Here is a 19768-nt window from a genome sequence, read left to right as displayed (position 1 = left end):
CCCAGGCTGAAGAAGCTACTATTCCATCCTGGTGGACGACTTTATGACAGCCAAGGTCAACTTGTGGCATTTCTGGATGGGTAGCCAAACTTTTCATGTCCAGACAGGAACAATTTAGTGTCTCCAAATAAACCTAGGGTATGATGTGTCTTTAGGGATGCGGTAGAAAAACTGAAGTAGCTTGGAGAAAAACTCATACAAACATTGTGAGAACTTGCAATCTCCAAACAAACAATAGACAGGTGTGGGATTCAAATCCCAGATCCTTAACTACTGTGAAGCCCCATCAGATGCAGTCATGAATCATTGTTTTTTACGTGTATGCAGCAGGTGCAATGGCATGTTTGCAACATGAGTGAGTAATTTGACAAGTACAGGTGCAGCATTAAAGGCAGGCTGCTTCACCGGCGCACACTCTGACAGCTACACTTTATCAGGAAATCTTCAGTTCCCCGTGTCCTTTGCACGGTGGGGTAGCCCTTCGTTGTGGATGGGGCAGAAGACATTTCTCAGTCATTTCACAAAAATCAAAAATCCTTTTTGCGTACCTGTTTAGCCCAATTTCGGGATGGGAGCCTCTCCAAACCACTGATAAGGAAAAGAGAATCATGTTTTGAATAATTACACTATGGATAATAGAAAGTGGTTGAAATCGAACCCCACTATGCATATTACAGACGAGAGGGGCATCTGCTTCTTAACCTGATAGTGCAGCAGAAAATGCCACATTGAAGGTCTGCCAGGAAGTTATGGAAGGCTGCTGTAATAAGTAGGTTCAATCCCAATGTGTTAGGATGTAGATAACTTTAACAACCTGTTTTATGTCCAATACATTTTTTTGGAGAATTTTGTTTGCTCTTCTGGGGGTCTCCATTCAAGACTTCTGAAATAAAATATATACTGTTGTTATTAAATTTAGCATCACTGTGATGCCATTTTATTTTTGACCTTTAACAGTTCCATTGTCAGGATGGGTCTTCTGGTCACTTGGGGATGTGGTCCCAATGCCTAGTAAACCTTCACGATGTTTGAGAGGAGGATTGAGTTTGGTGGTGTTTCTGATTGAGTTACGGCTTTTGGCTTTCTTGCATGAGCTTACTGCTTCTGGGGTTTTGGTGTCTAATTTATGACCTTTTATTTTGTTTCATTTCCATTGTTTCATCTCCTGATCTGTTCACCAAGTAGTGGGGAAGCCTGGGTGTAGCCTTCTTAAAGTTACGTTTACTTCTAGGAAAATAAGGCAAAATGTAATTATGTTAATTGAAACATATAAACACCAAAATATCAACTTAAATACAGCAGGAAAGAAAGGTATGTCGAGGGTCCACTGATAGACTGATGCAGATTTAGTGCTTGACAGCCTGACGCCACAATCGGGACAATAGAAGTGTGTCTTATCGTATTTATTCTCTTGCTTGCTCAAGCGAGGGTAGAACGTCAGTTCCTGATCAGCATAGTCGGTGGTCCCCTTGTGCTACTGTAGACTACCACAGTGCAAGGCTTAGTGACTTCCACATTTCACTTTACATGAACGACAGTTGCTGTGTTGTGAACGGTGCTTAGGGGGCTATCATCCTTGATATCCTTCTACTTGACTGCAGCCATTTTGCCTTTTTTGCCATGCAGCTACATGCACTACAGTGAGCCTTCAGGCAACCGAATTCACCAGGTATATCAGAAAAGTTTGGTCACACAGTGCCACCTGCATCAGTATGATGATCCATTCACACTGTCATCACTATCACTCGACTCAACTAATGGTTCAGTTCAGTTTGTTCTAAAACTAGCTTTACAGCTTCTCGTTGGCATTGGGTGTTTAAGTTGAAAGCTCCAACACACTAAAAAGTATTAATAAGCTGTCTTAGAGTGGCAAAACACATACAAATATTCTTGATTTTTTTGCAGCATGATGTTATTTCATCCAATAGATGGCAGCAGAATTCTATCCCAAGTGTTATTCTGGCTTAACACGGTAAAGCGGATCATAAATCGTCACCCCAAGACTAACCCTAACTGCACTGAATTCCAAACTTGAGTCAAGCTCAGGGGTAAAGTCAAGGCGGTTAAGAAAGCAGGTGGGCTTGCATAGGATGAAACTCAGCTGAACCGCTAGCTCCTTTCGTTTTCCTCTGTCTATGTGCCACTTTATTCAGTTTAGTGCCCGATGGGGTGAATTACCATTTCCAGCACAACAGTATTGGTCTCTGCTGCTCATACTATTCTTATTGTACATTTGCTGTCTGCCTTAATGATGCTCTGTTCTAAAACTGAGTGATGAAACGGGTGACAAACCAACAGGCTGAGTCTCAACACCACTGAAAACAATTATAGGTAGGAAGAGCCATTCATAGTTTAAAGAAAATTTGATTAAATAAGGCAGTCAGACCAGAAGAACAAGTGAGTGAGGATCAGGATTAAGCAAATTAAACCAGAAGTCAAAAAGAGCATTGCCAAAATCAACCCAAAAATCAACTTTAGGGGACAGAGCTAAATTCAAGAACCACTAACCTAAAATAGTAAGAGCAGAAAAGCAGTTACACTTGTCTAATCTCGGCTACATTAGCACTACTCATGTGCCCTCTAAACAGTCGCCCAGTAATGGTGCATCTAGGGACACATCGTCATGGTCAAACAAAAATGGAGTCATTTCCACTTTTAAACTGAAGCTCACAAAAACTAATGACAGGAATCAACACAAAGGTCATTTTTTAAGACCAAAAGAAACTCAAAAAAATGTGACAAAAATGGTAGTCATAACACAGACTGGAGATAAGCACTCTTGTGCATAAACAAGTGTGATAATTTATTACACACAGCGCCGTGCTGTTCCTGTTCTCAAGCAAAGTAGACAAGAAGGCAAAGAAACGCCATAATTACAGCAGTTTATACATACAGTGAACAACATTACTTTGCATCTCATTGATGTAAAATTGATTGTTCAATAGGAACACACAATCAATATGTATTATGAACAGTACAGAAGGTCTGTATCATGTGACCCTTTTCCCCAAAAACATCTAGTGCTCGTGTCATAAAAATCTGACTCCTAAGTTCTAGCTGTGTGACTATAGAAGCTGAATTAAACAAACGTGTACTGAACAAAGAAATACTGTGAGAATACGCATTAGTCTTCAGCATTTGCGTTGTCTAAAAATAAAACGGACGCTCCTACCTGTTCGTGGTACTCGATCCCCATGCTGAGTGTGTTGATCAGGATTGCAATCATGATTCCTCGCCCAAAGTACTTGCTGTCCACAATTTTACGGAAGGTTTCGCACACAAGCTTCAGAAACTGTATGATCTTGTTAGCACGAGGACCCATCGCAGCTCCACCTTTCTGTGAATCACGACTGTCGCTGTAGTGGGCATCCCGGGTGAACTCGTAGACGCCCTCGCTGTCTGAGTCAACGGTTTCATTGTCGGTTCCCTCCGAGTCGTTGTTCAGGGACTTAATACAGTGCGGGCAGCTCTCAGGGTCACAGGTCAGGTTATCCACATTGCTCAGGTTGCTGGTTAGTTTACAAGTGCCTTTGCAGGGACCTGAAAAAAAAGAAGAAGAAGAAGATTCGGTGAGCTGAGGTCATATAGGAAACACGGCAACCTTTCAAGGTGTGTACCATCCCAGGGAATCCCACAGTTTACATAAAGAAACGTAGGCAGGCAAATTGAGTCCCTCAAAATGATACCGTTAGCTGAGGCATACAGTGGATTGAGGGAATCTTCTGACCCCTTTACTTTCTGCACACTTTATTGTATTGTACATTTAATTTCAACTTACACTCGATAACTATTATGGTAAAGTGAGAAAATGGGTTCTGAAAGGTGTGCAAATTCAATAAAAATCAAAAGGTGAACTCTCGTATTTACTGTATATCGGTATGCTGACCCTTTACTGTGGTACTCCAAATTGTGCTCCGGTGCCTTCTATTTAATTTAATTCTGATGTTTGTAAAACTTGATTGAAGTCCACCTGTGGCAAACTGATTTAACTGGACACCATTTAGAAAGGCACACGTGTACTTGTGTGTTGGAGGTCCACAATTTTATACTGCATGTTGGAACAAAATAATCAAACCATGAAGTCCAAGGAACTCTCTGTAGACCTCCACCATCAAATCGTGGTGAGACACAGAGCAGTGCAAGGGGATCGAACCATTTCTGAAGCTTTGAGTGTTCTTTGGGGGCATAGTGACTTTATTAATTATGAAATGGAAAACGTTTAAAACCATTAGGACTCTTCCTAGAGTTGGTCAACCAGCCAAACTGTGTAACCAGTCAAGAAGGGCCTTGATCTTGGAGGTGACCCAGTAAGCAATACCTACACTAACAGAACTTCAGAACTCCTTTGCTAAGAAGTGAGAACCTGTTGAAAGGTCAACCATCTCTGCAGCACTCCATCTATCAGGCTAGATGGTAGCCACTTCAATTAAAATCATGTGACTGACCACCTGGATTCTGAGAATATGAGGAAAAAGATTAACTGGTCTCATCAGATAAAAATTGAACTCTTTGGTCAGAGCTACAAGCACTTTGCCAGGAGAAGACCAGGCATTGCTCATCACCAACCCTAAGGTGTAGTATGGTGGTGGCAGCATCACGCTATGGGTGTGCAGTAATAATGTGGCAGGTCAGTACTGAGGGAAGGATGACTGCAGCCAAATAAAGAGAGGTCCTTAAAGAAGACCTGCTACAGAGTGGGGCAACAGTTAACCTTTCAGCATGACAATGACCTGAAGCACACAGCCAAGATAGCGCTGGAGTGGCTTCAGGACAAGTCTCGCGGGTGTTCTTGAGTGGGCCCAGCCAACGGCCAAACTTAAACCTCAGAGAACATGTGTGGAGAGACCTGAAGATGGCAGTTCACAGACACTTCTCATCCAATCTAATGGAGCTGGAAAGGATCTGCCAGGAAGAATGGGCTAAACTGCCCAAACCCAGGTGTGCAAAGGTTGAAGAGACTTCCCAAGAATACTTGAAACTGGAATTGCTGCCAAAGGGGCTTCTACAAAGTACATGAATTAAGGGTCTGAATTCTTGGTATAACAAAGTGAAAACATGTTTTCAGAAGGGTTTTCAAATCTCTCCTACATAGAAGAAGAATATGTCTATGAAGGAGAACTTTCAGTTCTTCATGTTTAATACATTTGATAACCTTTCTGCAAACATGTTTTCAGTGTGTCATTTGGGTTATTGAGGGTAGATTGGCAGGAAAAAATGGCAAATGTATCTAAAATGAAATGTATAACACAATAAAGTGTGCAGACAGTGAAGGGGTCTGAATCTGTATGCTGTGTTGTATCATTTTGTTAGCTTCTCGGTGTGGCCCAGTGACTATAAGCCCCATGGCTGCAGTTCGGTCCTCCCCGCTTCACTCATTTTGTAACCCTGAGCCAATCATATTATCTGCCTTTGCTGCACTTGTAAGAAACAATCCAAATGTACCGCCACTCTGGACTTGGCGTGTGGTGGTGGTGTTCAACACTGAAACGCGCTAACTGTGTCTGCAGAGGGCCATGAAAGGTTCAACTGCTTGGCGAGATGTTTATCTTGATTTCAGATGCATTGGCTTTTCATGCAGTAAACAAGCCTCAAACAGTGGGTTGCTATGGAAACTGACCTGCGCTCTGTGTTTCCAGAAGCCTGTGCATGGTGCTGAAGGGTCTGGGTGGGATGTTCAGGTTGGTTAAAGTGCCACCGCAGCCACTGTTGCCAGGGTCCACTGGCATTTTTTCCTTCTGGCTTTCCTGGACACAGGTTGGGTGCACAGTAGGGTAATTTTTGCTCCCCAGTGTACTCAGTGGTGGTGCAGTGCTTTTCTTCTTGCTCTCAGGTGAGGGGGCACAGTGGATTGGCTCAAAGTGGCAGTCGGCATGATAGACACTGTGCACTGATTCTGTGTTGCCCAGGGGAGGTGGCAGGAGGTTGATATTGGAGCCAGATGAAGGTGGCAGCATGAGACGACCAGAGGTATTGTGAACTGAGCCTGTCTCCGGGTCACCGAGCTCTGGGCTGGAGCGTGGTGCCCGCAGGCTGCCATTTCCCATGTGGTAGTGGTGGTGATGGTGGTGATGGTGATGGATAAGGTGGTGAACAGAGGCCCTCTGATGTTTCTTCCTTCTTCTCTTGTGAGCGGGCCGCTCAGCAGCTGAGCCTAGCCCCACCTGTATGCCTGCTTTGGTGGCCGCCATCCTGTACACCTGGGCCAGCTGTCTTTTCGCTTTGCGGACCACATGCACCAGGTACTTGAGCAGCTCATCGTAGCAGCTTCCAGGCTCAGAAAAGCTGGCCAGTGTGCTGGCGTTCGACATGAAGCGCACGCGCTGCTCCTTCATCAGCTGGCTCTCTCGCTGCTTGGTCTCGGAAAACTGGGTTGCTATGACAACTAGGCAGAGGTTGATCATGAAGAAGGAGCCCACCTAGATGAGGAGACAAGGAAGATAAGCCATTGTCAACGCTGGAAACACGGCTTCACCACCAAACTTGCTCTATATCCAACACAGGAATAAATCAAGAAGCTGCCTTGAATGCTGTGCTACACACTCCCATTGTCACAGCCACCATTTACACAATATGCAGCTTATATTAGATGACGGACGTTCTATGGACCACCAACAAGAAGCAAAAAACAGCCAAGGTTCCAATAGGGAGTGAGACAAGGCCTCTGTCCATTTACCCCTCTGTCCATTTAATCTTTGAACTCAGTATTTTCAATCCAGGGTGACAGAGCCAAAGTCTGTCCCTGTTATTAATGGGCGGGAGCATCATCAGGACTTAGGGTGCAGTGAAGCACGCACACACACACACATACACACTCACATGCACACACACACTCTGAGACTCGTACAGGGTCAAACTAGAAACACTAAACTCCTATTTTAGGAAGCAGAGGCCCAGACGAAAACCACATTAACATGGAGAGAACAAGCAAACTGCACACTGAAGACACCTCTGTGGGGAACTGAACAAGACCACTATGGTGTAATATATTATATTATATTATATTATATTATATTATATTATATTATATTATATTATATTATATTATATTATATTATTCTTGAATTTGTTTAATGTTTATTAGGATTGTAGGGGCTAAAGCCTGTCCTGGAAGCAGCCCTGGATGGGTGCCACTTCACTATGCAGGCCTTTCTCAAACAAACAGACACTCATTTCACCAGAGCACCCAGAAGAAAACCCCGATATGGGACCCAGTTCCAGTACACTGGTTATGTGATGCTGCAACAGCACTGATGGCTGAGCCAGTAAGGCCATCTTACAGTATATAATATTAAGCTAACAAGATACTTTATCAAACCTGCTTAGAAAATTAGCAAGATTTAGATGACAATAGGCCATTCAAGCCACTGCATGGTAACCAGAATAACACAAAATACTTCAAATGTGGCCTCATTAAGGCATTGTAGAGTTTGAGCTCATTGTCCTTTAACTTATACTCTTGGTCATTTCTTTCCGTGCATTCACTGGAGGGTGTCTCGAACGGGCATATGAGGCTCACCATCCAGACTCTGTTAAAGTGTCTGATATGATATGATATCCCATTTAAACGGGGACAATATAAATCTGAGACTTTCCCAGAATAGAGCTTCACATTTCAGGTTGAAGCCTCTACATGATGCAAATCCCTGTGACTGACCTGCTCAGACTAGCCCCTTCTGCCACCGAGCCTACTTGGCAAACATGGCACTTACAAAGCCTGATTTACGGCCCGAATGGCACCCCAACTTTTCTTGGGGACTCCAGTTGTCTTCTGCTTATCATAAGGGTTAGAATGTGGAATCAACATAAACTCCTAAATCCTGATCAGAGTCCACACCTCATATGTTTGTACAGCTTGTATGTTTTTTATTTGACCTGCACATGATCCTTCATTTACATCTCTGGTGACTTGCACTAAACTATTCAGTGCTTTCAGCAGCTACTGAGGGTGCAGGATGACCAAAGTAACTAGACAGCAGCAAGCAGCTGACAGCAGTTCATCAAGCACTTCTTCTGGGTCTTTCAACAGCAGAACATTAGAAAAATGTTGATGTCACCTGGCCATTCACCTCGACAATCCTAGCCACCTAATATCGCCAAAATAACAATCGCATTTTGAAGGTCCCTAAAACCCTACTGTCTATCACACTCCTTGGTCCCTAATTCCATGGGTCTGTGGTTCTCTTTGCAAAGAAAAACTTACCAGTGTTTGTGTGAAATTTACCCAGCCGTGCCCCCATGTTCTTGCTGAACTCATTTTAAAGTCATCTTCTCGATCCACTGGACTAATTCCTGTCATAAACACTTCAATCATTAAGTCTCTTCTTAATGCCCTTTCCTTAAACTCTGAAGGCTCAGCTCTTTTAATCTTCCCTTATAACTCGTCCCCTGTAGCCCTGAATCAGCATAGTTGGTCTTCTCTGGACCTTTTCTTGTGCTGTTATGTCCTTTTTATATCCTGGAGACCAAAACTACATCCAGTACTCCAGATGAGGCTTCACCAGTGTGTTATAAAGCTTGAGCAGAACCTTCTGTGACTTGTACTCCACGTGTCAAGGCACTATATAACCTAATATTCTGTTAGCCTTCCTAACGTTTTCTGAACACTGTCTGGAGGCTGATAGTCCATTACAACTCCTAAGTCCTTTTCATGAGGTGTACTTGTGATTTTCAGAGCTCCCGTTGTGTTTTTAAACCTCACAATTTTACTTCTTATGTGTAATGTGTCTCTGAGGCTAAGGATGTGCTCCAGTTTTTGCTTCAAATCCCATTACTGCCAGAAGAGATGCTACTCTGTTGGGCCCTTCAGCAAGACCCCTAACCTGAAAATTGTTCCAGGGGTACTCTGCAATGTCTGACCCTGTGCTCTGACCTCCAAAGGTCATGCGAAAAGATAATTTCGTCTCAGGGATTTAAAAAGTATATCAAATCAAATAAAAAAAAAAAAAACTTTACATTTACTTAGTAAATCAGGATTGTGGAGTAGACTAAATGATATTGTATTAACATATCATAACCTAAAATAACATTCTCAGACAGGCTCAATCGAATTCAAAGAATTTCTTCCCAAAAATGATACTTTTTAAATAAAGTTACTTACACCACTAAGTTTGTAATGACAGCTGAGAAAAATCTAATCTCATTTTGTCATGAAGAACAAAGATATAGAAAATTTATGATATATTACAAGCCAATGGTGACCAATGAGAAAAATGTCAATGAGGTTAAAAAAAAAAGAAACGTTAAAGCCAGGTCACGTCTTGTCTCGAATCTTAGCGAGTTGGTGGTGACTCATTCCAACTAGTCCACGACTTGCTCCTCAAACAGGTTTGATTTTGTCTTTAGTCATTGGGGTGGGCTCTGTGTGTGTGAGAGCTGACAACCAATGAGTGCTTACTGATCTGCACAAGCCGACATCCTTTGGTGAATTTTCAGCAGGTTTCAAGCCTTCTGCCCAAAGAAATTTCACTACGGTGCGCTGCACAAAAGTGCTACAATCCCACAGCGGAGCATCCATGTTCATTGGACCTTGGCTTCAACTAGACTAACGGCAGAGTGCTATGTGTTTAAATTACCCATATACCATCGGGAATGTGTTGTATTGCATCAGCTTATATCTGTTGTGGTTACCGTGTAATTTTCACATTGTCTTTACTTTTTAAATTACCATTATATTATATTATATTACATTATATTATATTATATTACGCCCTCCTCAGGGTTTGTTTCTGCCTTGTGCCCTATGCTGGCTGGGATTGGCTCCAGCAGACCCCCGTGACCCTGTGTTAGGATATAGCGGGTTGGATAATGGGTGGATGGATATATTACAGTATATTACTAGCCAACCCGCGATGTACCATACACCACATAATCAGGCCGTTTTTTTAATGATTTTTAAGCACAGGGAGAAAATTAACATTTGAAAAATCGGTAAGGTAATAAATCAGCAAGAAAAGCAACATTGTAACAATGCAAGGAACGAACCAACACACAATCGTCCGTGCGGCGCTCAGGCGCGGAGGGTGGAACGGGAGGAGTGCTAGTCTGCTGATTTCTCGTCCAGTATGCACTGCCTGCTCATGTGCCCACCTCCAAGTCGTCACTCGAGTCGTTGTCTTTGTACAGTCCAGATGCACCTGTGACTCACGTAGACTTTTCATTGCTCTGTGCGGTTTTGGCTGCCTTTCTATATATAATCAACCAAGACACCCGACCGCGGTAGTAGCTAGGTGGGAGGTTGGTGTGTACAAAGTGCAGGAGCATCTAAGAAGACGCATGTTTGTCACGGATGCGAATTGCTGTATGTTGCGTGTAAAACAGTTTGCTATGGTGCACGCGGTCATGTGTCGTAACCGAAAACTTGGTTTTTAAAGACTGCTTACTTCATTGTGTTTTAACCTCAGTTGTAAAGGAATGTTTTAAGGATCCCATGGGATACCCCTCGCAAACAGTTTTACACGCCGCATATGGCGATTCACTTCCGTGAGAAACATGTCTCTATGAACAGTCAGCGTGGCTCGGAGGTACATGTTGCCTCTACGACAGACGAATATAAATGACACCGTTTTTTCTGTGTCATCGTGTCCGAGTTGGTGGGCGTGGCTCTGCGAGTTGTCGTCGTATCCAATGGTCTTGGAGTTGGTGGCCGTGGCTCCTTCCTGCGTGCGCCATAGGTGTCTTACTTGTCGGCGGCTTAGTGTAGCCACGCCCCTTCCGGCGTGCTTTCCATGGGTGTCTTGCCTTAGTGAATTATATATATAGATATTATATCATATTATCTTTTTAATCCAAAATTTCCCCCCTGTTTGTTTTGCTCGCCATAACTAAGGAGATATGGACGGATCAGCTACTGGATTGCTGCTGCTGCTGCCGAGCTGTGTGTTCATTTAAAAGCCTGTACAGCAGCTGTCCTTTTGTCTCACTGCCTTGTCTCGAGGGACGTCAAGGTGTCTTCCGAGAAGATCACGTCTCGACCTGAGATTTCTTTATTATAATAGAGAGATGTGATCTGCTAGGAGTGGTGACAGCCACAGTCTACCTCAGAGCACCGGATGCAATGTAAGAAATGACTGTTTTGTAGGGAGTTAGACCGCTGAAAAGCCCACCTATCCACGCACACGCCTAATTAACACAATACACACATCTTTGCTGCGATGGACTGACCACCGTATCCAAGGTTTGCTCCTGCCTTGCACCCTATGCTGGCTGGGTTAAGGCTCCAGCACCCCACTGTGACCTTATTTAGGACTAAGTGGGTTAGAAAATGACTGAAAATGATGACACAAATCTTCAGGATGCGGAAAGAAAACACACGCAGGGAGCCATGCACACTGTGTGGCCAGGCCCAGGCGGCATCATTAAACACTGCACCATCAGGTGGCCTGCCATCGATTCTACTTGATTCTAATGGTGTCAAGAAATACATGCATGGAAAAGTACACATGAAAGAATTCTTCTTCACTCAGCAGCTTAAAGGCCTCAGGTTGGAGATGGGTCAGCCAAATAATGCTACACTAACAAAAGTGACCTACACCAGGATTACTTTTGCAGGTCTATCTAGAAAGGTGTTTCCACATGAATGAGAAAGGCGTTAGGGCGTAGCTTCAAGAAAGGAGTCTCGGGCAGGCTTGATTTGGAAGTCTCTTTCAAAGTTCATCCTAACAACAGGCGCACACTGCAGGAGTTCAATGCTATGCGGTAAGCAGCCACCCCACCCATCCGGCTTGTTTCAAAAGTATGAACAACTTTGTATTAGCTGGCGTGGACTACCATGGTGCTTGCCAACCAGTCAGCCTCGGCTCCAGACCAGAATGGTAAGGGGGCATGTGAAATATTTGGGGGACATGATGTAATAGATCTCCAATGATCCAACATGTAACATGATACATAATAGACTGGGGGTAGCTTGACATGATATTTGGGGGGGCGCTTAGCCTGTCTAAATGACTGCCTGGCACCAGGCCTGAGTGCATTGGCATTGCCAGGCCTATTTGCCCTCATTCTGGTGGTCCTGCTAATAGCTGCAGCTTTTCCACTATAGGCTTTATGGCAAATTTGGATGCCTAGCAAGAACACATGCTTGAAAACAAGAGACCACAAAAGATGGCTCTAGTTGAGACCCTGGGGACAGCCTCCAGCCTGCTTACTGGCAGATTGAAAATGTTTGGAAAATTGCTGAAGGGCATTTCACAGTGGATAGCAATAATAAAGTAGATGAAAAAAACAATGTGGAAAATAACATGGCACTCCCCATTGCTTATTCTCTCTAAGTGCCATCTGGGTAAGAAAATTCAATGTACTTAGGTGGGGCTGTCAAGAGACTTCCTTTGGCATGAAGAAGTCCAAACTGGGCACAGTGGGCACTTCTGTCATGTCTTCATGAGTGATAATAGGCCTTTAATATAGGTGGGAAATATGAAACCAAAATTTACATTGTACATGGCTTCATGTACAGCAGGAGACGGACCTTCAGCCTCATACTCACCTCCCTGAGCTAACATGGTAACAGACGACTTCACGCCTCAGATTAAACAACTGCCACTTATAGCTTCAATGCAGAGAAAAAGAAATGTCTTCCTGTAGTGATTTGCACAAGTTGGTGATATTAAAATATAATCAGGTGTTATGTTATTTAGTGCCTTTCACATTGACCACCAGAAGAAGCCATTCATCAAAAAAACACAGCTTTAGTTTGAGAGATTATTGGATATGCCGACTCCCGAGAGGTTCTGCGCCATTCATTAAGGCTTCATTTTCCTTTCCCTGTGTGATAATGGATGACAGCCCTGAATTGGACTAAGAAGGTTTCAGAATGTCATTTTACAGTGCATTCAGCGCATCTTCAGACCCTTCACTTGTATTACATGTTATGGTGTCGCATCCTTGTGCTAAAATCCTTTTATTTCTGATCAAGCAACACTCAAAGGCTCACAATGACAAAGTGAAAGCAGTACTTTAGATATTTGGGCAAATGTATTAAACCAAAAAAAGACACAAGTACAGTGGAACCTCGGTTCACGAACGTCTCGGTACACGTACAAATCGGATTTCGACCAAAAGGTTCGCCAAACTTTTGCCTCGGTTCACGACCACACACTCGGTATACGAACAAGCCAGTTTCCCTTTCGGTTTGTACATGTTCAGTCTCTCCCTGTGCAGCGAGCGAGCGAGAGAGAGCGACACACACACACACACACAGGCACGAGAGAGGCACACACACACACACAGGCGCGAGACACAGACACACAGGCACAAGACACACACATACAGGAGCGAGACACACACACACAGGCACGAGACACACACACACAGGCGCTCCAGGCTCGTGAAAGACACACGCACACACAAAAGAGAGAATGAGTGAGCAAGCGAGAGGAGGAGGGCTGGACGCATAAGGTAGAAAAGGCTGGTTTTTGTTTTTAGTTCTGTTTACAGCGATGGGTTCGTAGCGTGCATTGTTGCAATGTTACTTTTCTTGGTGGTTTATTAAATTACGGATTTTTCAAATGTTCATTTTTTCCCTGTGCTTAAAACTCATTAAAAAAAGTGTTTTTAGCGAGCGGGTCATAGCTCTGTAGCATGAACTCTTGCAGTGTTAGTTTTCTCTATTCAAGGGTTTCTTGGTGTTATTCAATGTTTTTACATTTAGTTTACTATTACACTGTGCATTCTATGGTATAATTAACTATATTTGTGCTTAAAAACTAAAAAATATATATATTTACATGCAGTTTGTACGGTCTGGAACGGATTAATTGTATTTACATACAATTCTATGGTGGAAATTGCTTCGGTTCACAACCAAATCGGTTTACGACCAGAGTTTTGTAACGAATTATGGTCTTGAACCGAGGTTCCACTGTACTTGGACCCTTTGCTTTGTCTCAGGTGCATTCCATTCTATTGTTCATCACTGAGGTGTTTCTACACCTTGTTTGGAGTCCACCTGTGGTCAATTCAATTGACTGGACCTGATTAGGAAAGTCCGACTGAAAATCCCACAATTGACAAGAACCAAGCCATCCGGTCATAGGAATTGCCTACAGAGCTTAGTGACAGGACTGTGTCGGGGTATAGATCTCTACAAAAAAAGCCAAAGAGCACAGTGGCCTCCATGATTATTAAATGGAAGACATCTGGAACAGCCAAGATTCTTCCCAGAGCTGGTCACATGGCCAAACTGAGCAATCATGGAAAAAAGGCCATATTAGGAGAGGTGACCAAGAACCCGATGGTCACTCTGGCTGAGCTCCAAAAAACCTCAGTGGTGATGAGAGAAACTTCCAGAAGGACAACCATCACTGCACCAAATGTGTGCCTGGTTAACTGAGGGAACTGTACTCGTTTTTTTGTATTTGTGCAAATGGCAAAAAAACTCTTTATTCTACTCTACTGTAATGTAGATTTATTTTTAATACTTTCATAATTGTTTGTGAATTATCATGTAAGAATGAATTAATGAGTTAAAGAGAAAAAAAGAAAGTCATTGTGAACTGACCAAAGTTTTAGGAATGCTGCTCTGGGGACCATAATTTGTGGTAGGAGCATTTATCAATCTACTTGCAGTCAGTTTTATAAGAACATTCTATGAGCCATTGCCCCGAGAAAGGACAAGTCAACCCCTGAAACTGACCAGCTAGCCTGAGATGACATGGCAACAAGGTTAGCCCTAGAGACGGAATGGGGTCATCCCAAAACAAGAACTGGCATGAAGTAGAGAGTCGGCTCATTCTATTGGTCCTTAGGCAACTGGGTTGTGGCTGATTAGGATTGGCCGCTGAATCAGGAGAGTCATTCTGTACCACGACGCCCCATATGGTCCATGACGTGTGGCAGCAAAACAAAGGACTGGCATAAGTGTGGCCTCTGTGCCTCTCTATCTATCTCTCCATCTGCCATTTTCCAATCCATGGAGGAAAAGACCAAGTCTCCCCCTCGGAGGCCATATGTTATGCAGATGATGAGCTGGCAAAGAAGAGAAATGAGTAAAAGTACAAGTTTATGTGCTGCTTGAATTTACACATCTAGGACTATCAGGCTGCACGGTGTGCATTGGCGCATTCTATTTACCTTATGTTTATAGGACTAGTTTTTAATATTAACAAGGAAAAATCTCATACATGAATAAATGTGTAAGTTTTTCTCCTTTCTGTTCTGGTTGCCTGAGGTCATCGATATAAAAGGTAGCGTAACATTTGAGGGTTACACCAGTTATTTGGGGTCATTTTGTTAGGGTCTACATAATAAAAGAGTATACTCGGCTCCACACCGCTGCACTCTGCACCAAATGAGATCTCGTCTCAGGCGTTAGGCCTGGTGCACATGCAGAATTACAAATAAAGGTAGGCACAGTAAACACAATACACACCTGCTGCATGAACATTGTTACAGATAATTAATGTGAAGTCTAATACAGCTGATGTGCGCAGGAATGGAAAGCCAGTTAAGAGGACTGCCAGAACCGGTCTGTTTCTTCTTTATGCTTGCCTTTGCTCTGAATGTGCTCAAGCAGCCTCGGCCATTCATGGTGAGATTTTATGAGGGCTTTACATAATCCAGCTGTGCACACGTGAGGCAGCATTGGGCTCAATTTGTCTTTGTTGAAAGACGACTTCTGGGTTGCTCTTTAATCAGCAATAATTTAGAACATTGAAGAAGGCAGCGCCAAAAGAGAGACATCACTGTCACTGTCACTCCCAAAGAGGGGAGGCTTTCTATCCCAACAGTAGCCACAGAGTGGGACCACATGATATTCTCAATGTAAGGCTGTTACTTAATGGTTTATATAACGTTTCATTAAAAATAAATCAGAAGATCTGAAGGGCCAGTATTGTGCTGTTAATTGCATTTCCAGCACTTGCAGAGGGTGCAGTGAAACCACAGTGAGAAGAGCGCAGCGGGGCGGCAAATTTTGTTCACGTTATACTGATGCATTGTGCATTTTGTGAGTTCCCCTTTCATTAATATTGATGTATGAGACATCTTTACCCTGCTGTAACCTGAAAATGTCACCCGGAATTCTACCAAAACTGTAAGATGCTTGGTGGGGGAGGTTAGAGTTGCCTCTGTACTTTTGAACTACACTGAAAAAAATTTGTACAGTTCTGGCTGCAATAGAAGAAAAAAAAAACTTCATATGGAAAATGTTCATAGCTTTACTTTGCTATACTGTAATATTTCATTAGTGCTCTCTAGATATGTCAGTGCGGTGTGGTGGTTAAGGTTTTGGACTTCAAACCCTGAGGCTGTGGGTTCAAACCCCACTACTGACCCTGAGCGAATCACTTCACCTGCCTGTGCTTCAACTGGAAAAACAAAAGAAATGCAACCAATTGCATCTTAAATGTTGTAAGCCACCTTGGATAAAGACGTCACTCAAATAATAAGTAATAATAAAAGGTCTAAAAGAGAAAAAAATTGTCAATGAGGATTTATTATAAACAACTGGAAGAAATGATACAAAGTACATTAGAGATGGTCTTAAGAAAAAGAAGACTTGGCCGATCTGGTGAGCGAGAGTTACTGTATGTGTATCAGTCTGTCTAATGTCAGACATGTGAGCCTTGGGACTGTCTGATGGCTTCTCACATGGGGAAATAAAGGGGCACAGGAGGTAACTACTCTCACGTTTCTGGCTTTAGAATAGTGGAACACCCACAGGAAGACATTGGATAACACCTCTGGGAGAACAGCCATGCTTCTCACTATTAACACTCAACAGATTAAACAGGGGAGAATCCCACAGACCTCTGTGCAATTTGATACTGAGAGAAAATGAATCTCCAGTAATCATTCATTCTGATTGTAGTGGATAAAGCCAACTGAGTTATAGTCTGGCATGTAGCTATGCCTCTCAAATTGTAATGGTGTTACATGAAGAGCTGTTAACCCTTAAATGATTTGGATTCTGGTGTCAGCCCATGTGGGTACCATTAGTGCTGGACAAAAGCCTTTGGATGGAGTTACAGATGGCCTTTCTTAAAATGCACTTTCCTTCATCTTAACCTATTCTTGATCAAGTCTACATAACGTTATATGGTACAAAGAGTCTCCTCTTTCTTTTTCTTTTGAATATCCGTGAATTTAAATGATCAGTAACCTGGTGCCTCAATTGTGATTGTGGGGCACTACTGGAAGTCACAAATCTCTTGCTTTGAAGACTTTAGATAATATTTTACATGTCTCACAAGCTTAAACTTCTCCAACCGGCATGACAACTTTGAAGTCAAGGGCAATCAGTTACAAATCTTCTTCTTCTTTCAGCTGCTCCTGTTAGGGTTTGCCACAGCAGATCATCTTCTTCCATACCTTTCTGTTCTCTGCATTTTGTTCTGTCACACCCATCACCTGCATGTCCACCCTCACCACATCCATAAACCTTCTCTTAGTCCTTCCTCTTCCCCTCTTAACTGGCAGCTCTATCCTTATCATCCTTCTCCTGATATACCCGGCATCTCTCCTCTGAACATGTCCAAACCAACGCCATCTCGCCTCTCTGACTTTGACTCCCAACCGTCCAACTTCAGCTGACCCTCTGATGTCCTCATTTCTAATCCTGTCCATCCTCGTCACACCAAAGTGTAAATCTTAGCATCTTTAACTCTGTCACCTCCAGCTCTGTCTCCTGTGCCACCGTCTCCAGCCCATTTAACACAGCTGGTCTCACTACCATCCTGTAGACCTTCCCTTTCACTCTTGCTGATACCCGTCTGTCACAGATCACTCCTGACACTCTTCTCCACCCACTCCACCATGCCTGCACTCTCTTCATCACCTCTCTTCCACAATCTCCATTCCTCTGTACTGTTGATCCCAAGTATTTAAACTCCTCCACCTTTGCCAACTCTACTCCCTGCATCCTCACCATTCCACTGACCTCCCTCTCATTTACACACATGTATTCTGTCTTGGTGGCCCTGCTGTCCGTCATTCCTCTCCTCTTATATCTCCACCTCTCCAGGTGCTCCTCAACCTGCTCCCTACTACTGTCATCAGCAAACATCACCGTCCATGGGGACTCCTGTCTAATCTTGTCTGTCAACCTGTCCATCACCATTGCAAATAAGAAAGGGCAATCAGTTACAAATGAGGGATAAAAAATGAGTGCACCTAGTCCTCCTTCGCCAGATAAACCACAATGACAACTCATCAAATCGTACTTTCATCTTTTCATTGAAGTTCATGAATCCATAGCCAACTGGAATATAGGAGCTGTCCAAGGTGCTGACAAACCCGTGCATGTAGTAGTTTACCTATTTTTAGTTGACTGCTCATGAACTACGCCCTGTTCTCCATAATTTGAACTGTTGAGTAACATTTTAAAAATCAACTCCCAAATCCTGAAAACAATAAAAAACAATAAATGACTTTACACATGACACCTCGTCCAAACATACAAACCAAAAATAAGATCTACATAAATCCTGCACGTGGATGTATTCTCAATCTCACTTAATCCACATCATGGTCATGAGGAGCTGAAGCCAATCCATCAGCACTTCTCACAAAGCCAGAATAAGCCCTGGATGGGCCGCCAGACCTTTGTAGTGCACATGCATTCTCTCACATTAGAGCAAAACATATTTGATAATTACGCCCATCAAAGCCCATTTGGTTAGATAACAGCTCACTTATCGTAAATATCTCATGCAGGTTTATCGGCAGAGCTCTTAAGGTCTCAGTCTAGCACTTGGCGTCACTAATTACTCCCAAATACCCTCATTCTTTTATGTGAAGAAGTGCATTTCTGCTTTCGGCTTTGAATGCACTTTCCCTCAGAATCCCAAAGCAGTAGAAGAATTCAAATTTATTGAGGATGACCTGGAAGTGTTTTCCACAACAGCCATATCTAAGACCTGAGAGGCCCAGTGCTCTCTTGTCCACACAGTGTAGGCCACGGCCTATCCTTTGTATTGTATGGTGACCAGAATAACACATTTGACAAATTTGGCATAATTAGGGCATAGTAGAGTTTGATCACATTGTACTTTAATTTAGAATAAATAGTTTTTACAGTATTCACTTAGGTCTTGGTTATTTTTTTTTCTGTGCATTCACTGGAAACGGGGGGACCAGGTATAAAAACTCTTATAATTTCTACCTGGTGTGACTGAAATGTCTGCAAATACTCCTAAATTAAAGCTGGCAATGCACATTTTAATCATGTCTGAATTGTTTGACTTGTAATTTTAAACTATGGAGCAGAGGGATAAATCAAGGAAAAATGTGTCTTTGTCCGAAACATTATGGAGAGCACCACATGTGTGGATCTTCAGAAGGAAGAATGGAAATAAAATAATCTATGTTTTAGGACAGGGTCACCCCAAAACTCTTCCCCACTAAAACACCTTCTTAATGGCTGCTGAGCACTGCCTGCAAGTTGATAGTGACAAGTCCACTAAGTCCTTCTCATAAGGTATACTTCCATTTTGCATTTGTAGCTCACATTTTTGCTTCCTACATGTCACACTTTACATTTACGTACATTAAGTCTCATCTGGCACAAATCTGCCCAAGCACATATGCTGTAAACGTCACCTCTGTGATGCTCCAATGGATTATGTGCCACTTGGTATCATCGGCAGACTTAACCAGCGTGTTGTTTATATTCCTGTTCAGGTCTTTTTGGTGTAATAAAAACAGCAGCAGCCCTAGTGGCCATCCTGCTGATACTGCAGTTTTGGTGCCTTACCCTGGACATCAGTAATGTGGGCAATGGTACTCACAGCGTGGACCAGAGAAATGAGCAATGGGATGCCGTGGCCATATGATA

At 43.0% G+C, this 19768-nt stretch overlaps 1 protein-coding gene across 1 annotated transcript in view; it reads right to left on the bottom strand.

Annotated features, from left to right (window-relative positions):
• The window catches only part of cacna1g (calcium channel, voltage-dependent, T type, alpha 1G subunit), a 435684-nt gene that overhangs the window by 146440 nt on the left and 269476 nt on the right, over positions 1-19768 (bottom strand). The window contains exons 9-10 of the mRNA XM_039739383.1: positions 5618-6416; positions 3173-3540 (exon numbers count right to left, since the gene is read on the bottom strand). Of these exons, the coding sequence (XP_039595317.1) occupies positions 3173-3540; positions 5618-6416 (1167 nt within the window). The remainder of the gene's footprint in view (positions 1-3172; positions 3541-5617; positions 6417-19768) is intronic.

Source organism: Polypterus senegalus, chromosome 17 (genome assembly GCF_016835505.1).
Source record: "Polypterus senegalus isolate Bchr_013 chromosome 17, ASM1683550v1, whole genome shotgun sequence".
Classification (NCBI taxonomy): Eukaryota; Metazoa; Chordata; class Cladistia; order Polypteriformes; family Polypteridae; genus Polypterus; species Polypterus senegalus.
Note: the sequence above shows the minus strand (reverse complement) of the source record. Positions and strands in the feature narration are given on the sequence as shown.